The sequence below is a fragment of the Pteropus medius genome, unplaced genomic scaffold (assembly GCF_902729225.1).
Source record: "Pteropus medius unplaced genomic scaffold, Ma_sr-lr_union100, whole genome shotgun sequence".
Taxonomy (NCBI): domain Eukaryota; kingdom Metazoa; phylum Chordata; class Mammalia; order Chiroptera; family Pteropodidae; genus Pteropus; species Pteropus medius.
The window spans coordinates 391,343-414,045 of NW_024352789.1; the positions used below are offsets into that span (position 1 = coordinate 391,343).

The 22,703-nt window shown below is 52.3% G+C and overlaps 2 protein-coding genes and 1 non-coding gene across 4 annotated transcripts; 2 read left to right on the forward strand and 1 right to left on the reverse strand.

Annotated features, from left to right (window-relative positions):
* Window positions 1-234: 234 nt before the first annotated feature.
* On the reverse strand, window positions 235-1,405 carry RXFP4 (relaxin family peptide/INSL5 receptor 4). Its single transcript, XM_039849645.1, has one exon. The coding sequence runs from the start codon at window positions 1,377-1,379 to the stop codon at window positions 258-260; it is 1,122 nt and encodes a 373-aa protein (XP_039705579.1). The 5' UTR covers window positions 1,380-1,405; the 3' UTR covers window positions 235-257.
* A 6,172-nt stretch (window positions 1,406-7,577) lies between these two features.
* Window positions 7,578-21,982, forward strand: KHDC4 (KH domain containing 4, pre-mRNA splicing factor). Of its 2 annotated transcripts, XM_039849623.1 has the most exons (14): window positions 7,578-7,705; window positions 8,140-8,356; window positions 10,912-11,040; window positions 11,398-11,477; window positions 12,638-12,690; window positions 12,963-13,126; window positions 13,902-14,113; window positions 14,618-14,678; window positions 15,933-15,990; window positions 16,223-16,476; window positions 17,954-18,121; window positions 18,968-19,080; window positions 19,729-19,820; window positions 20,699-21,982. In XM_039849623.1, exons 1-14 carry the CDS (start codon window positions 7,668-7,670, stop codon window positions 20,896-20,898), a joined length of 1,839 nt encoding a protein of 612 aa, XP_039705557.1. In that variant the 5' UTR covers window positions 7,578-7,667; the 3' UTR covers window positions 20,899-21,982. The 2 variants fall into 2 exon arrangements, with proteins under 2 accessions (XP_039705557.1, XP_039705558.1); XM_039849624.1 differs by lacking the exon at window positions 20,699-21,982 and having other exon boundaries at window positions 18,996-19,080; window positions 19,729-19,818.
* On the forward strand, window positions 13,424-13,552 carry LOC120592295 (small Cajal body-specific RNA 4). The gene has a single exon (XR_005650095.1).
* Window positions 21,983-22,703: the final 721 nt, after the last annotated feature.

The window sequence follows — 22,703 nt, forward strand, 5'->3', positions numbered from 1 at the left end:
CCAAACTGGGACAAAAGTTCTAGACGACCTGCGGTCCGGAGGTTTATTCTTAGACCCTCGTCGCTCCCCCCCTCCCAGTGGAGACTCAAGCTTTGCGCCCAGTGCCCAGCACCGCCCTGGGCCAGGCCTCCCCCATTCCACCACACCCAGGGCGAGATCAAAGATCGGACTTTGCCGAGGGCGTCAGGGCCTGGCCTCCCCCTCCCCCCTCACCGCCGTGGCGGGCCCGGAGAGAGGCGGCTGTTCGGCTTGCACTGTCACCCAGGGGGCCCTGCATCTGAGTCGGCGAGCATGGCAGAAGGGCCTCTCTCCTGGGGGGCGCCGTCCGCCTGCCCCCTGCCCACCTCCTTCAGGGCGACCTGCTCCACCCAGCCGCGGCCCGGGGGCCACAGCCACGCCCGTAGGTCCCTGAAGGTGTCCGCCAGGGCCCGCCTGGGCTCCCGCCGCAGGAGGCAGTACAGCACCGGGTTCAGGCAGCTGTTGCTGTGTGCCAGGCAGGTGGTGACGGGGGAGACGTAGGTATGGACGGCGTAGAAGGTGCTGCTCCAGGGCGCCAGGTCGAACTTCACCAGGACCTCCCAGAGCGTGACCACGTGGTTGGGGAACCAGCAGAGGAAGAAGGAGGCCACCAGGATGCGGACTGAGCGGGCCACCAGCCTGCTGTCCGGCCGTCTCCACCGCCGCCGCCGCAGGAAGGCCAAGAGCAGCAGGTAGCTGGTGCTGATGACGCCCAGGGGCACGATGAAGGCCAGCACCACTCTCTGCAGCTGGTAGGCCCCCAGCCAGTATCTGCTGGGGAAGCGCAGGAGGCACAGGCGCACGCCCCACACCTCCCCCTCGGCCCCAAAGATGGCCGTGGGCACCGTCGCCAGTGCGGCTGCCGCCCACACCGCCAGTGTTGCCGTGCGGGCCCAGAAGAGCGAGAGGTGGGTGCCTGGTCCGGTGGCCGTGGCCACCATCCAGTACCGGGCGACACTCAGCGCCGTGATGAGGAAGATGCTGGCATAGACGTTGAGGACGGTGGCCGTCAGGACCGCCTTGCAGAGGGCAGCTCCGAAGGGCCAGTGGAAGTCCAACGCGGACTCAGCCGCCCAGAAGGGGAGCGTGAGCGCCAGGCCCAGGTCCGCCAGCGCCAGGTTGAAGACAAACGTGTCGGCCGGTGGGCAGGGGGCTCGCCGAGCACAGCGCCCCAGCACCCACAGCACGGCCACGTTCCCCAGCAGGCCACCGGCCCCCACCAGCCCGTAGGCCAGGGCCACCACCACCCTCAGGGCCAGGAACTCGACGGGCGTCCCGGCCTCATCCACACTCAGCTCTCCACCTGCGGAGGCATTGACCCAGAACGTGGGCAGCAGGGTGGAGGCATTGGGCGTGGGCATCGCAGGGCATCAGAGGTCCGAGGTGCTGGGCAGCGGGGCCAGCCAGGGCCAGACCGGCGGGAGCCACCTGCGGTTCTCAGCGGGAGGCTCCAGACCTGAGTGCTTCTCTAGGGGCCTCTGGCCGCCGGCAGCCCCAGCCCACACCCACACCTCCGAGGGCGGGGTGTGGATGGGACAGTTCTCTCGTTCCCTGTGGGTCTTCACCGGTGGTGGGTGGGGCAGGGTGAGGCAGGGCCCACACATCGGGATAAGAGAGTGTGCGTGCGTGTGCGCGTGCGTGTGCGTGTGCGTGTGCGCGCGTGTGTTTGCGTGTGAAGGGCTCTATGTGGCAGAGGGAGAGAGAGCAGAGATTCTAGAGTCCCAGACCTGCTCACTTGCTGTGTGACTTTCAGTGAATAACTTTACTCCCTGGAGCCTCTGTTTCCTTGCTTAAAATTTTCAAATAAAATCTCTGCTTCACTAGACTGGTGTGATGAAATTAGATAATACATGTGAAAAAGCTCTTTGAATGTTGCTGTTTGCACGAACGATTTCCATTTCAAAGGAAAAGTTCGGGGTGTTTGTGGCAGAAAGGAGCAGAGTACCAAGCACTTATCACCAAGCCCGGGGAACAGTGCCAACTCAAACACAGGTTGGAATTTATTGCAATAGCAATCGGCCTTGAGGCTCAGGGCAGGGAGGGAAGCGGGGGGAGGAAGTTGCAGCTTCCTGTCCCCTCCCTACTAGGAACCAGCCCGGGGACCTGAGTGGACCAGGCCTGCCAAGTATTAAGTAGCCTGGCGACTCCATCACTCCCCCGCCTTTTCAGCCTTTCCTTCTCTAGACCATGGAGTCAGAGGTCAAGGGTACTCCTTGCTCTCTTCTCCAGTCCCCAAACCCCATTTCAGAGCTGTGGACCCCGAGATATGCCCTCCTCACGCCTCATCCCGTCTCCTCGTGATCTCAGCTCTAGCTGGGAAACAGGCTCCACTGGGCCCTCCCTCTCGGGCCCACATCCCTGTCCTTTGCTGGATTCGCCGTGAAGGTGGCGGGCAGGAGAGGGAGGCTTTTTCAAGCGTTCCAAGACATTCGGCACCTTCCTGTCCTCTGCCGACTCATTAAGATGGGTGTTCCGCTCCCTTGGCGGGCTGGGGTAGGAGGTAAGCCCTTCGGGACAATAAATCACAGTGGCTTTGGCGAACCCTATAGAAGACACAGAGAAGCAAAGAGATCCAGGCTGGGTACCAGGATGTTTGGGTGTGAAGGGGGTGGCAGAAGGGGCGTGCCCAGCCCAGGTTTAGGTGAGTCCCACGGGCTACCTCCTGGCCTCATGCACTGGCCACTTCTACTCTTCCACCTATCCAGGTCACCTTGCCAATCCTTAGTGAAGATGGCTGCTTAATGCATTAATTTCCTCCTGGCTTGGAGCAAAGAAGCGTGGTCAGAATTCCAGGGTTCTGTTATCCATTTGAAATATCTGGTCCTCTGATCATTTCTTTCTTTACCTTTATTCATTTCCAATCTAAATCCTTTCCCTTAGTCTGAGACTACGGACACCCACTGTGGTATGTAGAGAGGTGATGCCACCAGCTGGCCAAGTCCGAGAACTTCACTCTGGGCCCTTTCTTTTTTCTACTGTGTCTTCCTTTCTCCCTCCTTCCCTCTCTTCTTTCTTCCTTCTCTCCTTCCTTCCTGCTTTCCTCCTTCCCTCCTTTTCCCTTCCTTCCTTTTTCATTCAGTCATTCACTCATTCACTAATCACAGCATTTGTCCAACCTTTACTCTGTGCTAGGCACTGTGCTGGATGCCGGGGAGACAAAAATAATAAAATACAGTCCTTCGTTTCATAAAATATAAGCTTTTTCAGATGGCTGGATCGGTGCATGGGGCTACCACATCCAGCTTTGGAAACTAGAGGAGGAAAAGCAGGTCGAAAAACTTGTGGGCCCCTGGGCGCAGTGCCCAACATGAGTGGCAGGTGGTGATGCGTGGACCGTGTGAGGAAAGGCCCAGTGCCTCTGCGACCTGCTGGCTGCTTCCGCAGCCTCTGTGTCCTCCCCTGCCCTCTAAGGAACCTGATTGCTTCCGGTATCCACTCCTCCCCAGGTGACCTGGAGGAAGCTAGTCCAGTCCCCAGCTCTAAGGGTCGGTCCTGATTAGTTTAAGCCAATCACAACCATCTTCTTGACGGGAACTAGTTCAGGAGCCAAAGCTTAAGCCAGTTAACACATGACAGGATTTTTCTCCTGTTGGACCTAAACGCAGAAGCATGTGCTTTAGTCGATGTTGGCGGTTACCTTAGCACCACGAAGGAAGCCAGTCTAAGGACAAAGCTTTCCTATGGGGCAGGGAGAGCAGGGGAGCCGAGCGTACACGTCTGGACCTCCAGTTACGTGAGAGGATGCGCTGATCACTGCGTGAGCCATCTGAGTTAGGGTTCCTGTTTCTTGTAACACGGAGCACGCTGGTTCAAGCCAGAAGGGAGTGTGAGGCCGGCGAATGGTTTTTCTAGAAATGTTCACTAAATTTAAATGCAAGGGAGAGATGCGTTGGTCAGGCATCATCTCTATGAGCAGAGCAGACTGTAAATCTTGTTCCGACAGGATTCGGGGAAGCTGGAGTTCAGGGACGGGCGGGATTTCAGAGGCGTAAGTGGGCAGACGTCATCTGTAGAAGGTGGTTCCCTGGCGAGACTGTGGTTGACTGCTCGGCACCCCGAGGCGTTTATTGGAGAGGGGTTGGCATGGATTGGATGTTCACTTGGGCAAGCTGTTGATGGACTTGACAGGTTAAAAATAGGTTTCTGATGGCTGCTTGTTATCGTGGCTCCAGAATAGTCAAATCATCTTCTTTAAAAGTGCGTGGGCATTTTATTTTTTAATTTTCGGTGGGAAGTATTCCGCTTCTCATCCAAGAGCCATCTCTCTGTGTTCTCAAACCCTCCCCATTTGGGTCTTAGCCATTCCCCTCCTCCTGGGCTGCGACAGTGACGGCACCTATTTTATTGCGAGGAACAGGACCCCCCCCGAGTTGCTTCTAGTGGTGAAACAGATATCTAAGCACACATGACGTTGGTTACGCCAGGGTCCTTGAACACTCCTCCCCCTTCTGCCCACTGCCCATCCATCCCTGCCTCCTCTTCCCTCCCTCTGCTGCAGGGGGTGGGAACGCTGGCAGGGGAGAGCAGGGCCACTTCGGGTTTCAGTAGATCCGAATGGACTCACATGAGACACAGCAGGAAGCGTGCGGGGAGCGAGTTCCATCGCTTTCACTTTTCACTGGCTTGGTGTCTGCTTCTCAGCGCACCCGCTCCATCTCCCCGCTTCTCTGCAGACCAGCTCCCCTGCCTGCTCATCCGAACAGACCTAACGGTTTCCTCGGCCCTGACACCCCAGCACCACCTCCCAGCACCGGTGACCAACCACGGTTCTCTGGTTCTGAGTCTTCTCGGTCCTTAGTCAAGTATGTATCCTTGGTTTAGTCAGCTGTGGCCACCAAGTCACGAAATAGCAGGGCCGTCCTTTCTGGAGACTGTGGGAGGGCTGGTTCACGGGGACAGCCAAGGAAACACAGCCCGCAGACCCCTCTGCTTCCTTGCACACACTCCCATCTCCTCATACATACATTTCTGAAGAGTCCTCCTCCACGGACATCCATTTTTAATGAACACACATAAATGCACCCACCCCCTCAACAAAGAAAGAGTCTCCGAAGGCAAGTGTAACTATTGCACTCAGAAGGAACGTAAGGGGCGCCTTTGGTCACTCCGGGACCTCTCGGGGACGTCCGCGCTTTTCCCAATCCACTGCTGGTGCCAAGGCCGCGCTTCGACATCACACACCTTTCAGAAAACGAGCACCCAGACATCCGAGGCAGAACACCAAAGGAAGACACGAGACAACTTCGACACTTTCTGTAACTAAAAGGCAGAAAATAGACTGGACCCTCCAGATCGGCGCCGTACGTTGGTCAAATCCCCTAAGTTATTTCGCATCCCTCGGCATAGCACCCCTGGTTTTGTGGAGCAAGCGCCCCACGGATGCTGTAGGGGTAGCAATGGCGAGTGACCATGTGTGCGATGGCATCGTGGGCCCCCAGCACCAGGTTGCTGACTGGCGTCCTTAAAAGTAGAGTGAGCCCCTTGGTCAGAAAGTTTGATGACGTCAATTTCTACTTATTGGGAAGTTTTCCTTTCACCATTGATCTTCAGATCACCCCTGAGATGGTCACCGATGAAAATTTCTCCTATGGAATCGAGTTCCTAAAATGGTTCTCCTCTGCCGAGTGTGAATATCGCTGGAGAGGCTGAGACGCCTTGCCACGTTGATCTGAGTCAAACACAGGGCCCAACCATTAGGCCTGGCATTTTTCTGGCAGTCAGTTCCCACAGAAATGCAATGAGCTGTCTCTCTTTTTTAATGTTAAAGATGACATGTTGTTGCTGTTCTTATTGTTTTACCGTTATTATAAACTTTAAAAAAAAACTTAGTATTTTTTTCTTTTGACAATTTCAGACTTAGAGAAAGCTCCAAGAACAGTACAAAGCATTTCTGTATCCCCTTTGCCCAGACTCCTCAAATGTTAACATTTTTTCACACTTGCTTTTTCCTTTTCTCTCTGTATATATGCGTGTACACATAATATTTTTCTGAACAGTTTGAAAGTTTGCAGACATGATGCTCCTTTTACCTCTCAATTATTCGGTGTGTGTTTCCCCTAAAACAAGAAGATTCTCTTACATAACCACAGCACAATGATCGAAATCAATAGATTGACAAGGCTACAATACTATTCTTTACATTGAAAACCTTATTTGGATGTTGCCAGTTGCCTATAGTGTCTTTTATGGCAAAAGAAATCTTGGATCATATATTACATTCAGTTGTCACGTGTCTTTGGTCTCCTTTAATCTGGAACAGTTCCTCAGGCTTTATCATAACAAAAAGTTTATTTCAAAATGGAAGATTCAACATCTAGCATCAGAGCTGATTACAAAAATGTATATGATTTTATAGAACCTACCAACAAATGATTTGCTAAATCTTACCATCCGATCTTGACAAAAATGCTTAATAAAAGAAAAATAAAATTTCCCAAACATTTACAAATAATTATCAGAAGCAAACATTACATTCCACAGTGGAATTACGTTTCTTCGAAGAATACACATGGCCAGCAGACACAAGAACAAGATCATTGGTCATTAAGGAAATGCAAATCAAAATCACGAGATACCACTAGGATGGCTATAATTAAAAAAAAGAAATTTTTTTAAACAGAATAAAGTGTTGGAGAAAATGTGGACAAATAGGAACCCTCCCAAGTTGCTGGTGGGAACGTAAAACGGTGCCGCTGCTGGGTTTGGTGGTTCCACCAAAGTAAACTCTAGAATTACTGTGTAACCCAGCAATTCGACTCCTGGGTAAAACCGGAAAGAATTAAAAACAGGTACTTCAAACTTGTTTAGGAATGTTCGTTGCGGCACTTCGGAATAGCCAAGAGGGGGAACAACCCCAAGAATTGTCCATCGAGGAAGGGACGGCTTCCCGAGTGGACTCGGACGTCCCCTGGTATTCCAGGCCCTTGCCGCTCTGGCCCCGCACGCCGGCCAGCTCCGCCGCGACACCGCAGGTCCCCGGGTCCCGGGACCGGGTGCTCAGAACGTGCGCCGGCCACTCCTCCCGCCTCGCCCGCACGCCGGCTGCCGTCCCCGCGTCTAAGCCGCCACGCTGAGCGCTGTGCGCACCCGCCGCACGGTGGCTGCTGGCGAGGCGGCGCCGTGACGACCTCATCTTCACGACTTCATGTCAGCCCTCCTCTTCGAACGGTGCCTGGCGCCCAGGAGTGGACACAAAGCAAAACGAAGCAGGAATTCTCCAAACGCCCTCTGGGACGAATCGTTTCCCTTCTCCTGAATGGGGGGCTGAACCGTGAAGCGGGCAACGGTGGTTCCGCGCAGACGCAGCCGAACCGGGCCGAAACCCGTTCAATGCCCTGACTCATGCGTACTGGCGCGCGGGTGGCCGACCTGCCCGCAACAAAGATGGGGGCCCGGCGCCCGGCGCCGCGTCCTACGCGGCTCGGCGGCCATCTTTCCCAGGGGCAGCGCGCGCGGGAAGGTCACACCCTCCCCGGCTCAGACGACGCCGGGCGTCTCGGGAGCGGCGAGAGTCCAATCGGAGTAGACGTTTTAACCGGAAGCGCTTCCCCTGACGACCGGAAGAGGCTGTGCGTAAGGGCGTTGGGGGCGGAAGTGACGGGAAGCTGGTAGTGGGGTAGTTGGCGGGTGGTTGAGCAGAGCCGGTCGCCATGTCCGCGGGGAGCGCGACACATCTTGGAGCCGGCGGGTAAAGAAGGCTCGGCGGGCGAGGGCAGCGCAGCGTGCGGGGGGCCCGGGGGAGGCGGGGGGCCGCGGCGGAGGGGCCGCGGCTGCAGAGCGCACACGCTGGCGGCCCGGACCGGCGAGGAGGGGGCGGGCAGGCCCGGGGCCCCCGGGAGAGGCCGGCGGGCGCCAGAGGGACGAGGGGAGGACGAGCCGAGGGGAAGGCTCAAACGAGGGCGTGTGGGACAGGACGGAGTCTCATACGGACGACAGAATGGAAAAGAAGTCGATTGTGGAAAGGGGTCGAAAGAAGTGAGAATTTGGGGCAGCGTTGCAGTAATCGTCTAAGGGGTAGTTTTAACACCTCGTCGTGTCTTAGACGGAGGACAAGGCGTAGAAGGGAAGGCTGCTATAGATAAGAGCTTTGGGGCCTATTTTTTCCTTTTTACTTAACCGTAGGCGCCGCAGCAAATGGGACCAGCCAGCTCCGGCCCCTCTTCTCTTCCTGCCACCGGCGGCCCCGGGCGGGGAGGTACCCAGCAGCGGGGGAAGCCCGGGGGGCTCCACAGCCGCTCCCTCTGGAGCCTTGGATGCCGCCGCTGCCGTGGCCGCCAAGATCAATGCCATGCTGATGGCCAAAGGGAAGCTGAAACCAGCGCAGAATGCTGCCGAGAAGGTATTTGAAGATGAAGGGACTCCAGTTGCAATTTTAATAGGGGTTGTTTTGTCGTCCTGTAATTTCGCAGTCATTTGTGTGAATCGAGGAGAAAACGCTGTAAATATCACTTGGTTTTGGAATGTATCGGATTGGTTGTTTTGTCATTTGTTTTTACCAGGCAGTTTCGATGGGCTGATTATGTTTCTGGAACAAATCGGTTTGTCTGCATTCACTTAGTTCAGCTTAGGTTCTAGTTCTATAATCACGTAAAGCGGCGGTGTAATATGTTTTTTGACACGTGTGTTTTTCCCAAAGTCAGAAGTTCAAGTAAATCCAGTGAGCTATAAAATGTTTCTAATTAGAATCTATAGGTTCAGCTTTCTAACGACTGCCTACCTGAACTGCGATTAAACATAAAGTAAGTGAATAATGTAGATACGGGTGGTTATGTTGTTTTCGCACAAGGGATGAAATATTTGGTCATTATATAAAATCCCTGGTGTAGTTAGAGTCTTGACTAGAATGGATGTGAACTCTGAAACCTTCACCTCTGCCATAGAGTGCAGGAATCTTCCTCTGGAATAATGAGCCCAGTGCCCGGCTGTGTGGCTCGAACGTGTACTTCGCCCTTTAAATCCTTAACAGCAATCGTAGGAAATGGATTTTTGCCACCAGTTTACAGATGAGGAAAATTAGGCTCATGACTGGAAAGCAACTTGCCCAGGACCTGCAAGTGGTAGGCACAGATGTCTGTCTGCTTCAGAGTCACCCTGGACAGTTGGCTGTTTACCTTTGGCTTGAAAGCCTGTAGAGTTGTAGAATTGGGTGTGTTCTGAGTCAGCCCATTCCACTGTAATTGTCATTTGAAAAACATTCTTTTGGTTTCAGTTAAAATTTGCCTTCCTATGTACCTGGGAAGAGATGAGTTCTGTATTTGAAAATGCATTTCACGTGATTATTTCACAATGTATGCATGGAGCAAGACAATGAGTTGTGCATCTTAAACATACAGTTTTTGTTTTTAAATTATACGTTGATAAAGCTGGAGGAAAAAAGAAAGAAAATGAAATTGTCAGCCTTCCAGCGTGTCAGTAGATAATGCTGGCAAGAATGTCAATAAGCCATAACCTGTGTGGATGCTGAAATAGTCAAGTTCTGCAAAATCAGTAAGAACTTTTAGTGAACTGGAAGTTTATTCCTCATTGTATTTTTATGGTTTGCAAAGATTGTGTGAGTCATTTGTCCATTTCCAGAGTCTACAAAGAAATAGTAAAAGGGTACCGATGAAGATGGAATGCTCCTTGACTATTAAAATTCTGAATACTGGTGTCAATTATTTACTCATTTTTTCTCAATAAAAGTAATCTTTAACGTGGTAAACGAACTCAGCAGGAGGCAGCATGGTGCATAAATTCTGGATTAAACATCAGAATATCTAGGTTTAAAACCCAGAACCCCCAGTTACTGGTCGAGCAGCTTTGGCAGATGAGCCTCGGTTTCCTTGTCTGTGATGGGATTGGTAATGCATACCTGTGCAGTCTAGTCGCCACTGGCCACATATGGCTATCTATATACATTAAGATTTGAATTTAAAATGAAATTTAGAATTTAGTTCCTTGGTCACGTTAGCCACGTGTGAATTGCTCCATAGACACGTGGCTCGTGGCACCCATATTGGCTGCCAGAGAACACTTCCATTGTCACAGAAGGCGCACCTGAAAGGTGGCCGTACGGATTCAGAGAGGCGAGGCGTACTGGTACTGAAAGGGGCACAGGTGAGGAGATGTTGAGTCTACTTGGTTTGCCGCCACGTTTTAAGAAACATATCTAACGCCCAAAGAAATGAGCTGTATTTTACCTTGAGCAGATTGGCTAGACATCTGCCCCAGGGGAGTTAAGGTTGGGACCGGCCATCTCGAGAATAAAAAATTTAAAGATGACATTCATATCCAGCGATCTGGAGTTGGTGCAGTAGAAATGCAGAAAAACCAGATCAGGTTTTACGCTCGTACTTGGCTTTTCATCCGCTGTCTTTTTTCTTTCTTAATAGAGGGTAATAGGCTAGGACGTTAATTAGATACAGTTTAAGGGTTTTTGAGATACCGGAAGGATGGGGTTGGTCGAATCAGGTATGTCGTGACCGTAGCGTTGGCACAAAGGCAACTCTCCGTGACACTTGCGATCCGTGAGCGATGGTGCCTTAGACTCAGCTGGCTCCTGGCGCCGTCAAACGTCGTGACGGGGCCCTTTTGTTTTCCTCGTGGAGGGTGCAGCTTCTAGTCCGTAGAGTTTCTATAATTATGTAGTCATAAAAATGCACACATGGCCAAGGTTGTTGAGAAGGCCGATGATGGCCTTCCAGTAAATTGACTGCACTTGGTCTCATTTTAGTGAGAGTTTGTTTGTGTGTTATTTCGTTTGTGAACAATGACCAAAGAGTGTTTCCAGGTGTTTGCAGGCAGGTGAAGGGAGAGGGAGGTAGGCGGTGGGCCTTGGGAAGGGGTAGTTGTGAATCGGACAGTGCACAAATATTTCATCATATAAGCTTTTTAATCTGATTTCTCTTTTTGTAGCTTCAGGCCCCTGGCAAAGGCCTAACAAGCAGTAAAAGCAAGGATGACCTGGTGGTAGCCGAAGTCGAGATCAATGATGTGCCTCTCACGTGCAGGAACTTGCTGACTCGAGGGCAGACTCAAGATGAGGTGCGTGGGTGAGGGGCGTCCCCTCAGGGAGCTGGCAGCTGGGCGTGGTTTCAGAAAAGCAGGGCTTCAGAATACAGACCCATGTCGGATGTTTATTAGTGGATTTGGGTCAGAGCCTGCAGAGTCAAGGGCGGGTTTAATTTAAGGCAGAAGACCTTAGTGAAGGAACAGACAGGAGTGGATTCCCTGCGGCGGTCTGCCTGCGTGAGAAGCAGCGGAGCCAGGATTTCAGAGCCCAGCGCAAACGCCTTCCTGCCTTGGTGGCGGAACAAGTGGGCGGGGTGAATCCTTCCTGCTACCTGTTGTCCACGTCGTCAGTCGCCACGTCATTTTTTTAACAGACTGTTTTCTCTTTAGATCAGCCGACTTAGCGGGGCTGCGGTGTCAACTCGAGGGAGGTTCATGACCGCCGAGGAGAAGGCCAAAGTGGGACCAGGGTGTGTACGCATGTCCTCTGCTTCGGGGCGCGGGGGGCTGGACCGGCGGCGCGCATCAGCCTGGGGAGTGCGTGGAGCCGAGCGGCTTACGCGGCCCCGCCTGGGGCGGCAGGCGGGCGTGGGCTCGGCGTGCGTGCAGGTGAGCGGTGTGCGTGCAGGTGAGCGGTGTGCGTGCAGGTGAGCGGTGTGCGTGCAGGTGAGCGTGCACGTCCTCGGTCCTCGGTCCTCGGGAGGTCGCGGCGTGCTCCGCAGACGGAACAGGTGTCGTGGTGGTTTCTTTCCTGTTGCACTTTGGTTTTTCTATTGCACAGTTAATGTTGAAGGAATTTTTAAGGCGTTTACTTCTAAAAGTGTGTGCATTTTCCATGCAGGCTTTTTTCCATGGAAACGTTTCCCCAGCAAGTGGGCTCCCGTTTTGTTATATTTTTCCTTTAAAAATTGTTGATCAGGTTCCGTAGGCCTCTCTGATGGTTGTACTTTGTACTTTGAACCTCAGTTGAGTTTCATCCCTTCCAGTTTTCAATTTTTCAGGCAGGTACTCGGGCAAGACAACGTTTTTTATCTTGGCCTAAACTAAATATAATTAGGAGGCAAAATTTGCTCCTCAAACCAAGAGTATATGTTGACCTTGCGGATTCGCTGGTTGCTGTTTCAAACAATTTTGTCTTTAAACACAGTTACTTTTTACCTATAGATTTTTATTAACTGTGGTTATTGATCACTTTCTGCTTTATAATCAAAATCTGCTAAGCCACTGTCAGGGTTATAATCTAAAGAGCCCTTAAAGTTTATCTGTATGTGGCCGTCGCTTGCCCCGTTGATTTGGGGAGCCGAGAGCACGTTTGCCCGCAGCCCGTTAGCCAGCGGAAAGGGGCGCCGTTCCCAGACGCGGCGCTGTCTGAGTTGACTGGAGGCTGACACCCGTGAGCCCATCGGAACAGATCCGATCCCTCTGGGCGCCGGTTAACCTTGCGCAGCCGGAGGAGTTTGCTCGCTGCCCCGGTCTCAGACCGAGCTCCTGGAAGGTGGCAGCGCCGTTCCGTGTGCTGCTTCGCCCTTTTTCTCAGGCGACACGTCGAGTGTGCCGGGCTCATTTAGACGGCCCATCGGCTCTGCTGGTGATGCCAGTCAGGGTCACCATCCTGTTTCTCTCTTTGTAGGGATCGTCCATTGTATCTTCACGTCCAGGGTCAGACACGGGAACTAGTGGACCGTAAGTAGCGTTTGGCTCACACATCGCTTTTTGTGAAGGGCACAGGGCAGGGCTGTGTGTCCTTAGTTGGCAGACTGTTTCTTGTGGCTGTTCTTACTCTTTCTCTGAACTACCGATGAATGCGTGTAGGGTTTGGCAAGGTTGGGAGCCAGGCTCTTGGGTCACCTATAATTAATAACTTGAGTGAGTGAGTACGGGCCTCTGTTTATCATTGGGTATAGTCTGTTCATTCATTTCTTTGGTGCGAGATCTTACTCTGGGTTTCTCCCTAGGGGCTGTAAACCGAATCAAAGAGATCATCACCAACGGGGTGGTGAAAGCTGCCACAGGGACAAGTCCGACTTTCAATGGTGCGACGGTCACAGTGTATCATCAGCCAGCGCCCATCGTGCAGCTGTCTCCAGCTGTTGGCCAGAAGCCTCCCTTCCAGTCAGGGGTATGTTTTATGGAGCGATCATGAACAGCTTTCTCATTTCTATAAAAATGACATAAGCCAAGTAGCACAGAAAGCGGGAAGAAAAAGGTAAACTCCTGAAATTCCAGTCTGGAAGAGCCTCCCTTTGATACCTTATCAGTGGACCATTTAGGCTTGCGAGATGTAAGGAACATCTACGGGCCCTTCCCTAGCTATTGACCTTGACCCCTTCTGGAAAGGGGTGTGGTGGCCCAGAGAGTGTGCCCGTTGTGCCTCTGCAGGCAGTGGCTTGAATTCGTGTTTGCGAACTCGAAGGCAGCTGGAGGACTAAGAAGGCTGAGTCTGATGAAGCAAGACTCTGCTGATACAATCCTCCTAGAGAAAAGGGTGGGAGAGAGCAGCCCTTCCTGGAGACGGTCTCAGGGCTGACTGCGCCACCCAACACCGCGTCTAGCCTCGCAGGAAGCCGTCGTGGCTGCCGTTTCTTAGGCTCTGTCAGGCGGGGGGAGCGGGAGTGCCTCCTCGGTTTCGGATTTGGAGTTTTCACCTCTTGAGTGGATTTTGCCGAGCAGAGTGAGGCGTCGGTGTTTTAGGTAGGCGCGGGGGCTTCGCGGTTCTCGTTTAAATGAAGCTTCTTGATGAGGTTTATTTGTATGGGCTCTTGGTAGAAACTGGGGGGTGTCCTTATTCTGGAAGTAAGGATTAAAATTAGTTTTATATACTAATTTTCAAGATTAATTTCAAGGTTTTAATTACGTATTCTCTGTTTAAGCTGATTTATTCTGCTCTCCTATAGATGCATTATGTTCAAGATAAATTATTCGTGGGTCTAGAACACGCCGTGCCCACTTTCAATGTCAAGGAGAAAGTGGAAGGTCCAGGCTGCTCCTACTTGCAGCACATTCAGATTGAAACCGGTGCCAAAGTGTTCCTGCGGGGCAGAGGTTCCGGCTGCATCGAGCCCGCGTCGGGCCGGGAGGCATTTGAGCCCATGTACATTTACATCAGGTATGTGGCCGGGGCCGAGCACGGTGGGTCCTTATCGACGGGTCCTTGTCGGCGGGTCGGCACAGACCGGTGAGAGCAGGAGCGAGCGAAGCGAGCTTGATGAGAGATGATGGCTCCGTGATGAGTTAATGAGACTTCTGGTTTAGGAGGTGGATCATCTTTCTTAGCATTCAGCTCTTGGGTTTTATTTATACAAGTTTGTGATTCTGAAATGAGGTGTCATGATCTCTTAACAACTTTTAATTAAATCGTGGCAGTATTTTGAAAGACGTCTTTTCTTCATATCGAGAAGTGCCGTCACTCAGAGAAAGACCGATAAAACATTTGTGGTAACAACACTAGTTCTACCTTAGAGGGCTCACGACCTCGTTCTGTCTTTCTGTGGTTTTCAGAAGCTTTAGGTCTGCGCCACGTTGAACGTATTAAACAGCATGTGAAGAGAAAACAGTTCTGTCTTTTTTATTCTTCTTTTGTTTGACTTCCTGGTTCTTACTTTTTTTGCAGTCATCCCAAACCAGAAGGCCTGGCTGCTGCCAAGAAGCTCTGTGAGAATCTCTTACAAACAGTGAGTTGCGTTTATCTATCTGGTGATACTCGGTCACAGCAGTTACTGCCCTTCTGAGCTGCATCTTAACTGTTTCCCCCCCCCGCATTAGTTTGCTAGGCTGCCATTCAAAATTACCACGGACTGGGTGACAAAAAATGGAAATTCTCTCGCAATTCAGGAGCCAGAAGTTCAGAGTCAAGGTGTGGGCAGGGTGGTTTTTTTCTGGAAGCCCTGAGGGAGGATCCATATCAGGCTTCTGGCCAGGCTTCCGGCCTAGCTTCCGGCGGCTGCTGCCGTCCGTGGCCAGCCTGCCCTGTCGGGAACTCATCTCGGCCCCCACCTTCCCTCGGCCTTGCTCCCCACGTCCGTCCCTCTGAGTAGCAGTCATTGGATTCAGGGTCCCTGGCCCAGTAGGACCTCATTGCAGTGACCTACGACCAAAGACCTTGCTTCCAGATGAGGTCATGTTCTGAGGTTCCTGGCAGACACGAACTTGGGGGCGACTGTTCAGACCACTACTCCGTTTGGCCACTGACGTCCTCTGCAGGGAAGACACGGTCCCCTTGCCGGCATCCCAGTGGGCATGCGTTTCTGCTTCGGGAGCTGTTTCAGTGTGGGCTTTTGAAATGTAGAGTACGTTAGTGTTGTAAAGCCTCAAAGCGGTCAGTTATTTAAACGATGCTTGTAATCCTGGTCCATTCGGTCAGGGCGGGTGTTCCAGGTTCTTCCTAACGCCAGCTGTAGCCAGAGCGGGGGTACAGCACAGTAGCCGAAAACCGGTTTGCAGTGCTGCTGGGGCGAGAGCTTACTTGATTATCCACTGTTTTTATTTTATAAACAAATGGCCAAAAGTTAGTTTTCCCAGCACTAAAGGAAATCGGGTTGAGGGCTGACCGTGTTCCGCCCCGTGCTGACTGCTGTGCGCAGCACCCCTCCGGGATGCCTCTGTCCTCCCGCTTTCACAAACAAACCTCGTCCCAGATCACTTCCCTCACCGGTCCCCATCCTTTTCATTGTTGCTACTTGAGGTTCTGGGTTTGCTAAGATGCTTATAACAAAGAACTGGAGAGGGAGAGTTCTCAACTTGTACTAAAGCATGAGCTCCTTGAGGACAGACAGGTCACTAGGGAAACGAAAAGATGCACAAGTCTAAATTCGATGGACACATCCGCGGAAAGACTAATGCGCAGTCGCCTCGGTCCTGCGCTCGGGGCGTTAGACCCTCACTCAGCGGGGCTGCCCCGTGTTGATTTGTTTACCTTTCTTTTTCAGGTCCACGCCGAATACTCTAGATTTGTGAATCAGATTAATACTGCTGTACCTTTGCCAGGTGTGTATGTCCTGAAGTGTATAGAAAGGTTTTGCTAGTGATGTTTATGAATAGAATGCTACGTGAGGCTAGAGTAAGTGCCAGGGCACTCGTACTGCTCCCTTCAGCTTAGGGTGATGTGGAAAGCCATTTGAGCCTCAGAGTTTTTCTTCCCTAGAGATTAAGTTTAATATTCGGCTAAACTGTCTCGTTCTGCTGCAGCTGATTAAACACTTTTTTTCTTCCCCCTCAGGCTACACACAACCCTCTGCTATAAGTAGTGTCCCTCCTCAGCCACCGTGTTATCCATCCAGTGGCTATCAGTCTGGTTACCCTGTTGTTCCCCCCCCTCAGCAGCCAGTTCAGCCTCCCTACGGAGTGCCAAGCATGGTGCCACCCGCCGTGTCGTTGGCACCCGGAGTCTTGCCAGCGTTACCCACTGGAGTCCCACCTGTGCCAACACAGTACCCGATAACACAAGTGCAGCCTCCAGCTAGCACTGCGCAGGTAGGATGCAGGGCCAGGGAGCACGGTGCCACCGAGTTGGGACGCACCGGGCTGGGGCGGGTGGACGGCGGTGCTGGCATTCAGACCTCATGTCACGTGAGGTGTCACTCTGTTGTCTGTGTGACACCGCCAGTCTGCGGAGGACCTGGGGGTGGCGCGTGCCTGGCCGCGCACACCTGAAGTCCAATCAGCGTCCCACGTCCCACCCAGGGTCCTGGGGAGCAGCAGTTGCGAGCTCTCCACGGGGGCCCAGGTGGTGAACGTGCAGGCTCCGTGGGCCGCTCTGCTGCTGAGGCAGAAAGGCGGCCGCAGGCAGTACCCAGCGGCAGCGCGTGGCTGTGGGCCAGCGTCGTGGTGTGGGATGGCGTCGGCCTACGCCTGGCCTCACGGCACTAAGGAATGCAGCGGGGTTCCCCGCTTGCCTTAGGAAGAAGCGTCGGCCACGTGTAGGTGTACGAGAGCCAGAGAGGAGCGTGCCGCACTTCGATTGTGTACGTTAGCACCTGTGTCCCCAACTGAGGAACCGGAACTTTAGGAAGGGGAGGGGCCGGTGAGGTGCATGGAAACAGGGTTTTGGCCGGCCTGGCTCCGTGGGCCCCTCCCAGTGGACCCGTGCCAGAGTGACCGCAGCCTTGAACCGCTGCCCGATGCCTCGCCTGCGGGCTGCGCGCACCTGACAGGCTCGGACAGCACGAGAGACGGGGCCTCTGACCCGCGTCCCGGTCCAGGTCCCTGGTCATGAGCTCGCCCTTCGCGTCTGGCAGAGCTGGGGGGCTGGGGCTGGTGTGGCAGCCTGCGCCGTGCTGTCCGGGGTTGCGCTCTGCGATCCACGTGACGCGGCCTGTCCGGGCTTCGGTTTCCTTTGATGAGAGATGGCATCACGGTGCTGTCTCGGGGCCGCAGTGAACCCCAGACGCGACTCCCGCCATCGGCAAACGTCAGCTGTGGGTCATTGACATTTGAAGTGCTTGTTTCTGCTACGTGCTGGCTTTTGATGGCCCGTATTCCTTTTTGGAACAGCTTCTTAAAAGGTTAGGCAGGCTCACTCTTGACGTGGCCAGTTGCCCGTGGACGTGCTAGGTGACGTTGCTTTGCCGCAAGGACTCACAGATGTACGATCCAGATGAGCTGGTCACGTTGATTGAAGGCCTTTAAGTCAGTGTTCTCGCTGGTGACGTCTGAAGCACGTGAAGGCTGAGTGAGTGTTAGCGGCCATGTTTGCTCCCAGTAGCTCGAATGCACAGCAGTTTCTTCCCCCGGGTTCGAAGCGCCGTACAGATGATAATTTCGTGTTTCCGTCCCACGAAGGTGGGAAGGGACGGTGGCACTGCTGCTGAGCTGTGCGCGAAGGAAACGGGACGGACGACGGCAGGTGGGAGACGTGTAGCACGCAGCGGTCACTGAAGTGCGTCGTGACCACCGTCGACTCCTCGAGCCAGCATCCTCACACTGTCCCCTCGGTCTGTTTCGGTCTCAGAGTTCGATGAGCGGGCCTTTCATTCCTGCTGCTCCCGTCAAGCCGGCCCTGCCTGCCGGGCCCCCGCCCCCGCCCCCGCTGCCGGCGCAGCCGCAGCCGCAGGCGCAGAAGAGGCGCTTCACCGAGGAGCTGCCCGACGAGCGCGAGTCCGGACTCCTCGGATACCAGGTTAAACGGCCGCCCGCCCGCCTCCCGGTGTCCTCCCCGCGTCCGCACCAGCTGTCCCCAGCACTAGCGTCCCCTCCGCTTCTCTACGTAGCTTAGGTTTGGATCCTTAGGGATTCCTTATAGCCAAGAGCAGTTCCTTTGGGGGGGGCGTTTCTCTTTGGGGTCAGTGTGCTGAGAGAGTCGCTCCACCTACAGAGGGGTCCCCTGACCTCCAGCACCGGCAGGGGCTCGAGCCTGTCACCTCCCTCACCCACTCGGCAGGCTCCGGAAGCCTGTGACAGTTCTTAGTCCCGGCACAGCCTCCGAAAGCTTCCTACCAATGTGTGGTTTGCGTTTCAAACCTTGGCTTTCGCTTTACTGTTTTCTATTCCTCCATAAAAAGAGGGTGATTTTTCCCTCCAAACCCCACCCCCAAAAAAAGACAGCCGGAAACAGAGTGATTCTGTGCACAATTGTAAGCACAGTCATTCACTAAAGAGAATGTTTGTCTCTTTAAAAAAAGGAGTGTTAAGATATGTAGTTGTGATGCAGTTTTACCTTTTGCTGGGATCCTTGAAGCATTCTTCCAGATGAGCTTGGAAGTATTTACAGTTTATACAAACCAGATGCGTTATGGGTAGATGAAACGCAGGTGTGGAGCAGTGAATCACAGCATCCCTCAGCATCCCTGACCACGCCCACAGAAAAACCGGTCTGCCTCGCCGGCCGTTAGGCTCCGCCTCCCAGAGAGCCACAGAGCAGCTTACTTTATCAGAGAGACGAGGAACTGACAGTTAAACGTTAAGGAGCTGACGTCCACGCAGCAGTGGTAGATGTGCTAATGCCGCTGTATTTTTCTGCTCATAGCATGGACCCATTCATATGACTAATTTAGGTACAGGCTTCTCCAGCCAGAATGAGGTTGAAGGTGCAGGATCGAAGCCGGCAAGTTCCTCAGGCAAAGAGCGAGAGAGGGACAGGTAAGTTGGGACGGAACCGTGCGGAGACGTTCAAGTGTCATTGACGTCGTCGTGTAAATAACAGTCGTTGCTGTGAGCGTCCGTGCTCCGAAATCGTCGCGATCTAACAAGCCTCCGTGTGTGTGGTCCGTGCGGTCACGGAAGGCGATGGGACTTTCCGTCTGAGAAGCGGTTACGCTGAGCTTTGAGTAACTCAGTGCTTCTCACTCCGGCATCTCCCTTTACTTTCGTTGTCTGCATCTTGGCCGTTTTCCTAAGGGTGGCAGTGACACAGGGTTCCGCGATCGAACCATTTTTGCTGCTTCGAATCATAGGACGTCAGGGTGGGGTTGCGTGCGTAGCGGTCCAGCCTGCCACGCAGTGCTGGGTTGCTCCCTTCCGTTGTCCTCGTAAGCCTTTGTGAGCGGCAGCTCGCTCCGCGCCACGGCCCATTCTGGTTTTGGCCTGGCCTGGCTGTGTAGACGAGGCCTCATGATCTCACGGTTCGAAGAGAGCTTGAAGGACGGAGGGTCGGGGGGAGAGGGTTGGAATGAATGGCGAAAATGAAAGGTGACCCGCAGACTGTATTGTCGGTCTCCTTTTCTCCCGGGGAGTTTGAAATAGATTGAGTTCGTCCGAAAGAGTGATTCATTTTTTTTCTCTCAACAGGCAGTTGATGCCTCCACCAGCCTTTCCAGTGACTGGAATAAAAACAGAGTCTGATGAAAGGAGTGGTTCTGGGCCCTTAGCAGGGAGCCACGGTGAGTGAGGTGTGACGGGGCGAGGGAGTGGCCCAGACCGGGCCTAGGCTCTTAGTTTTCTAACCTGATGTTCACTCAGGAGGGACTCATTTAGCTGTTTGACTCAGCCTCTGTAACCTAATGAGAATACTCTTTTTTTTATTTATACGGACAGCGGCATATAGTTACACAGCCTATTATTTTCATCCGACGTGTGTCTAGGAAAGAGTCAGTCGACATGTTTTATACGTAGCATCAGCGACATTAAACCCCTAGGAAATACTAATGATTGGTAGGTCACTTCAAAGTTTTGTTGCCTTGTTGTCGAGATACCTGAAGGTAACCTGATACAGACTTTAAAAAGATCGATTTTCTTGTACTGAGAACCGAGCCACGCCTCCCTTCGTAGCTCTGTTGGTCAGGAACCGTCAGCCTGTGGCCGTTACAGGACATGTCGCTTCTTAGCATCCCAGAATGCTAGACCCCGTTGCGGTCCACGGGATTGTTTCTGTTCTTTATCTGTAGTCATAATGAAAACGAACAGGAGAAAATAATTTTTTTTCTTTTCTTCTTTTCTTTTAACTCTTTAAAAGGTGAAATAGCAATCTCCAGAGATTCACTTGCTAACTTACCTTTTTTTCTTTTTCTTTTTTTTTTTTTTGTGTTTCTTTTTCTTTCTCTGTTTTCTTACATGGTTCTGGTGGATTCACATTTGCTGATGCTGATGCTGTTTTTCGTGTGATCTTCAACGTTTTTGGGTGACCACTGACCCTGTGACTTCAAAATGGTGTCCAACTAACCACTTACAATTAACATCTTTTTTTTTATTAACGAATTTATGGTATTACCTTTTTTTTTTTGGCGGGGAATGGGGTTGGGGTTGTCTTTCTCTATTCTAGATTATCCAGTCAAGAAGATGAAAACTACAGAGAAGGGCTTTGGCTTGGTGGCTTACGCTGCAGATTCGTCTGACGAAGAGGAGGATCATGGAGGCCATAAAAATGCAAGTAGTTTTCCACAGGGCTGGAGTTTGGGGTATCAGTACCCTTCGTCGCAACCACGAGCTAAGCAGCAGATGCCATTCTGGATGGCCCCGTAGGAACAGTGGGACAGAGTTTCGACCCTCGATGACTCGTCCTTAGCAATAATGCATGCATTTGATTTGACAAGACTGTGGCCTGTACTGGGAGCCATCGTGGACCTTTGCCCAAGTTAGAGATGCAGTGGCCCTTTTCTTAAAGGGGCCGCGTTCTTTTTAAAACACCCTCTTTTCTGCAGCAGCATAGCATCTGTTAACATTTACTTAGGATCACAAATTTGTCTCAGAAGCCGTTTTTTTACCAGTCGGTGAAACACGCTTGGTCAACAGAGGATCCCAGCGGGGTCATTCCAGTATGTGTTTGACCTGATCCGGCCTTTTCCAAATGAATAGCTCCTCTTCTGACGAAAAGAAAGTTTTATTTGTATTTTACTACTGTTTGGTCAATTTTGATAATAACTGGTTATACACAGAGCCTTACTGTCCACTAGTGGGGAAGTGATTTTAAGACCACCCTTTCCGTTCGGTACTTAAACATCTGCAAATTCCTCATCCCTGTTTCATTTTTGGATTCTTCCCATTTTGGAAAGTGCAGTTTCACGAATTTAAAATTGGCAGATACAGCTGGATCCCGGGTAGGAAAACAAAGGTATTTTTTTCATCGTGTCTTTTATTGGGGTGACCCAAAGCCGTCACTTTCAGGCACACTCGTCTCTCATGGCCACTGCTGTTTTTATTGCCCTTCCAAGCTCCTTGTCTTCATATGGGTCAGAGAACAACTGCTTGTTCAAAAGCTGGGCAGAACTCATCACAAGCGAAACCCAGCAGCCTGTCTCAGACCTGGTTGCAGCTCAAACATTTCACTGCTCGCAGTAGGACGGCGGACTTAGGGGCCGAACTCGCACCTCGTCCTGTTTTTCTTGGCGTTACAGGTTTTGCCAAAAGAACTTTTTTGTATCAAATATATGGACGTGTGAAAGAGAAGAGCTAGTCTGCTGAGCCGGGAGTGTGAGACACTGAACTGTCGTTTTCGCACATTCGAATACTTCGCAGGCTGCCTTTGTATCAGCTGATCCTCTGGTTTCCTATATGTTGTAAATATTTAGACCATAATTTCACTATAAATAAATGTATAAATATTCTGCTTGTGGATTCCCTGTTCTTTTCTTCCATGACCCATCCATACACTAAAATCATAAACTTGTTGACTCATAGAGCACAAGGAAATTCTAACCCCGTCAGAAAAATACACGGACCCAAAAGTTTGCCTACAGTTCCACGAGTTTTATGACTTTCCAAAGCAAGCCCTGAGAAGACCAGATGAAAGTGTAAGGGGCCATTGTGCGGATGTCCTTCGTTTTCATATTTTAGCCCTCCCCTACTGAACACGGCACTGAGCGAGTGAAACGTTTTTAAAGGAAATGCAAATCGTCCTTGGGAGAACATTCTCAAAAAGGAAGAAGGGTGGGCAGAAGTTTCAAAAGGATTCCTCAGTGTTAAGTTCCTTCTGGCACTTGTGTGTGCACCCTAAGTGGAGGCTATCTTTCGTTTCCACGTTTAAAATACAGAACTCTGGTTAAATCGGGATGTTGTGGACATCTGGTCTTTGAGACCGGACCACGTTTCAAGAGTGGGCCACGGTAGCTGCTGCTTTGGGGACATTGGGTGCCCATTCCCCGTTCGTCTTGACATTTGGCCAAGTCATCACAAGCAGCAAACGGCCCGGAATTACTTACGGGTCCCCTGTGTGTCCCGTGTCACCTCCTTTTTTGACATAACGCGTGCGTGCCGTCGGTCCGAAGGGCCTTCCGTGGGCAGTCGCGGCCCCGGGTTTGAGGACCCGGAGGGGACGCGCCCCTCCCCGG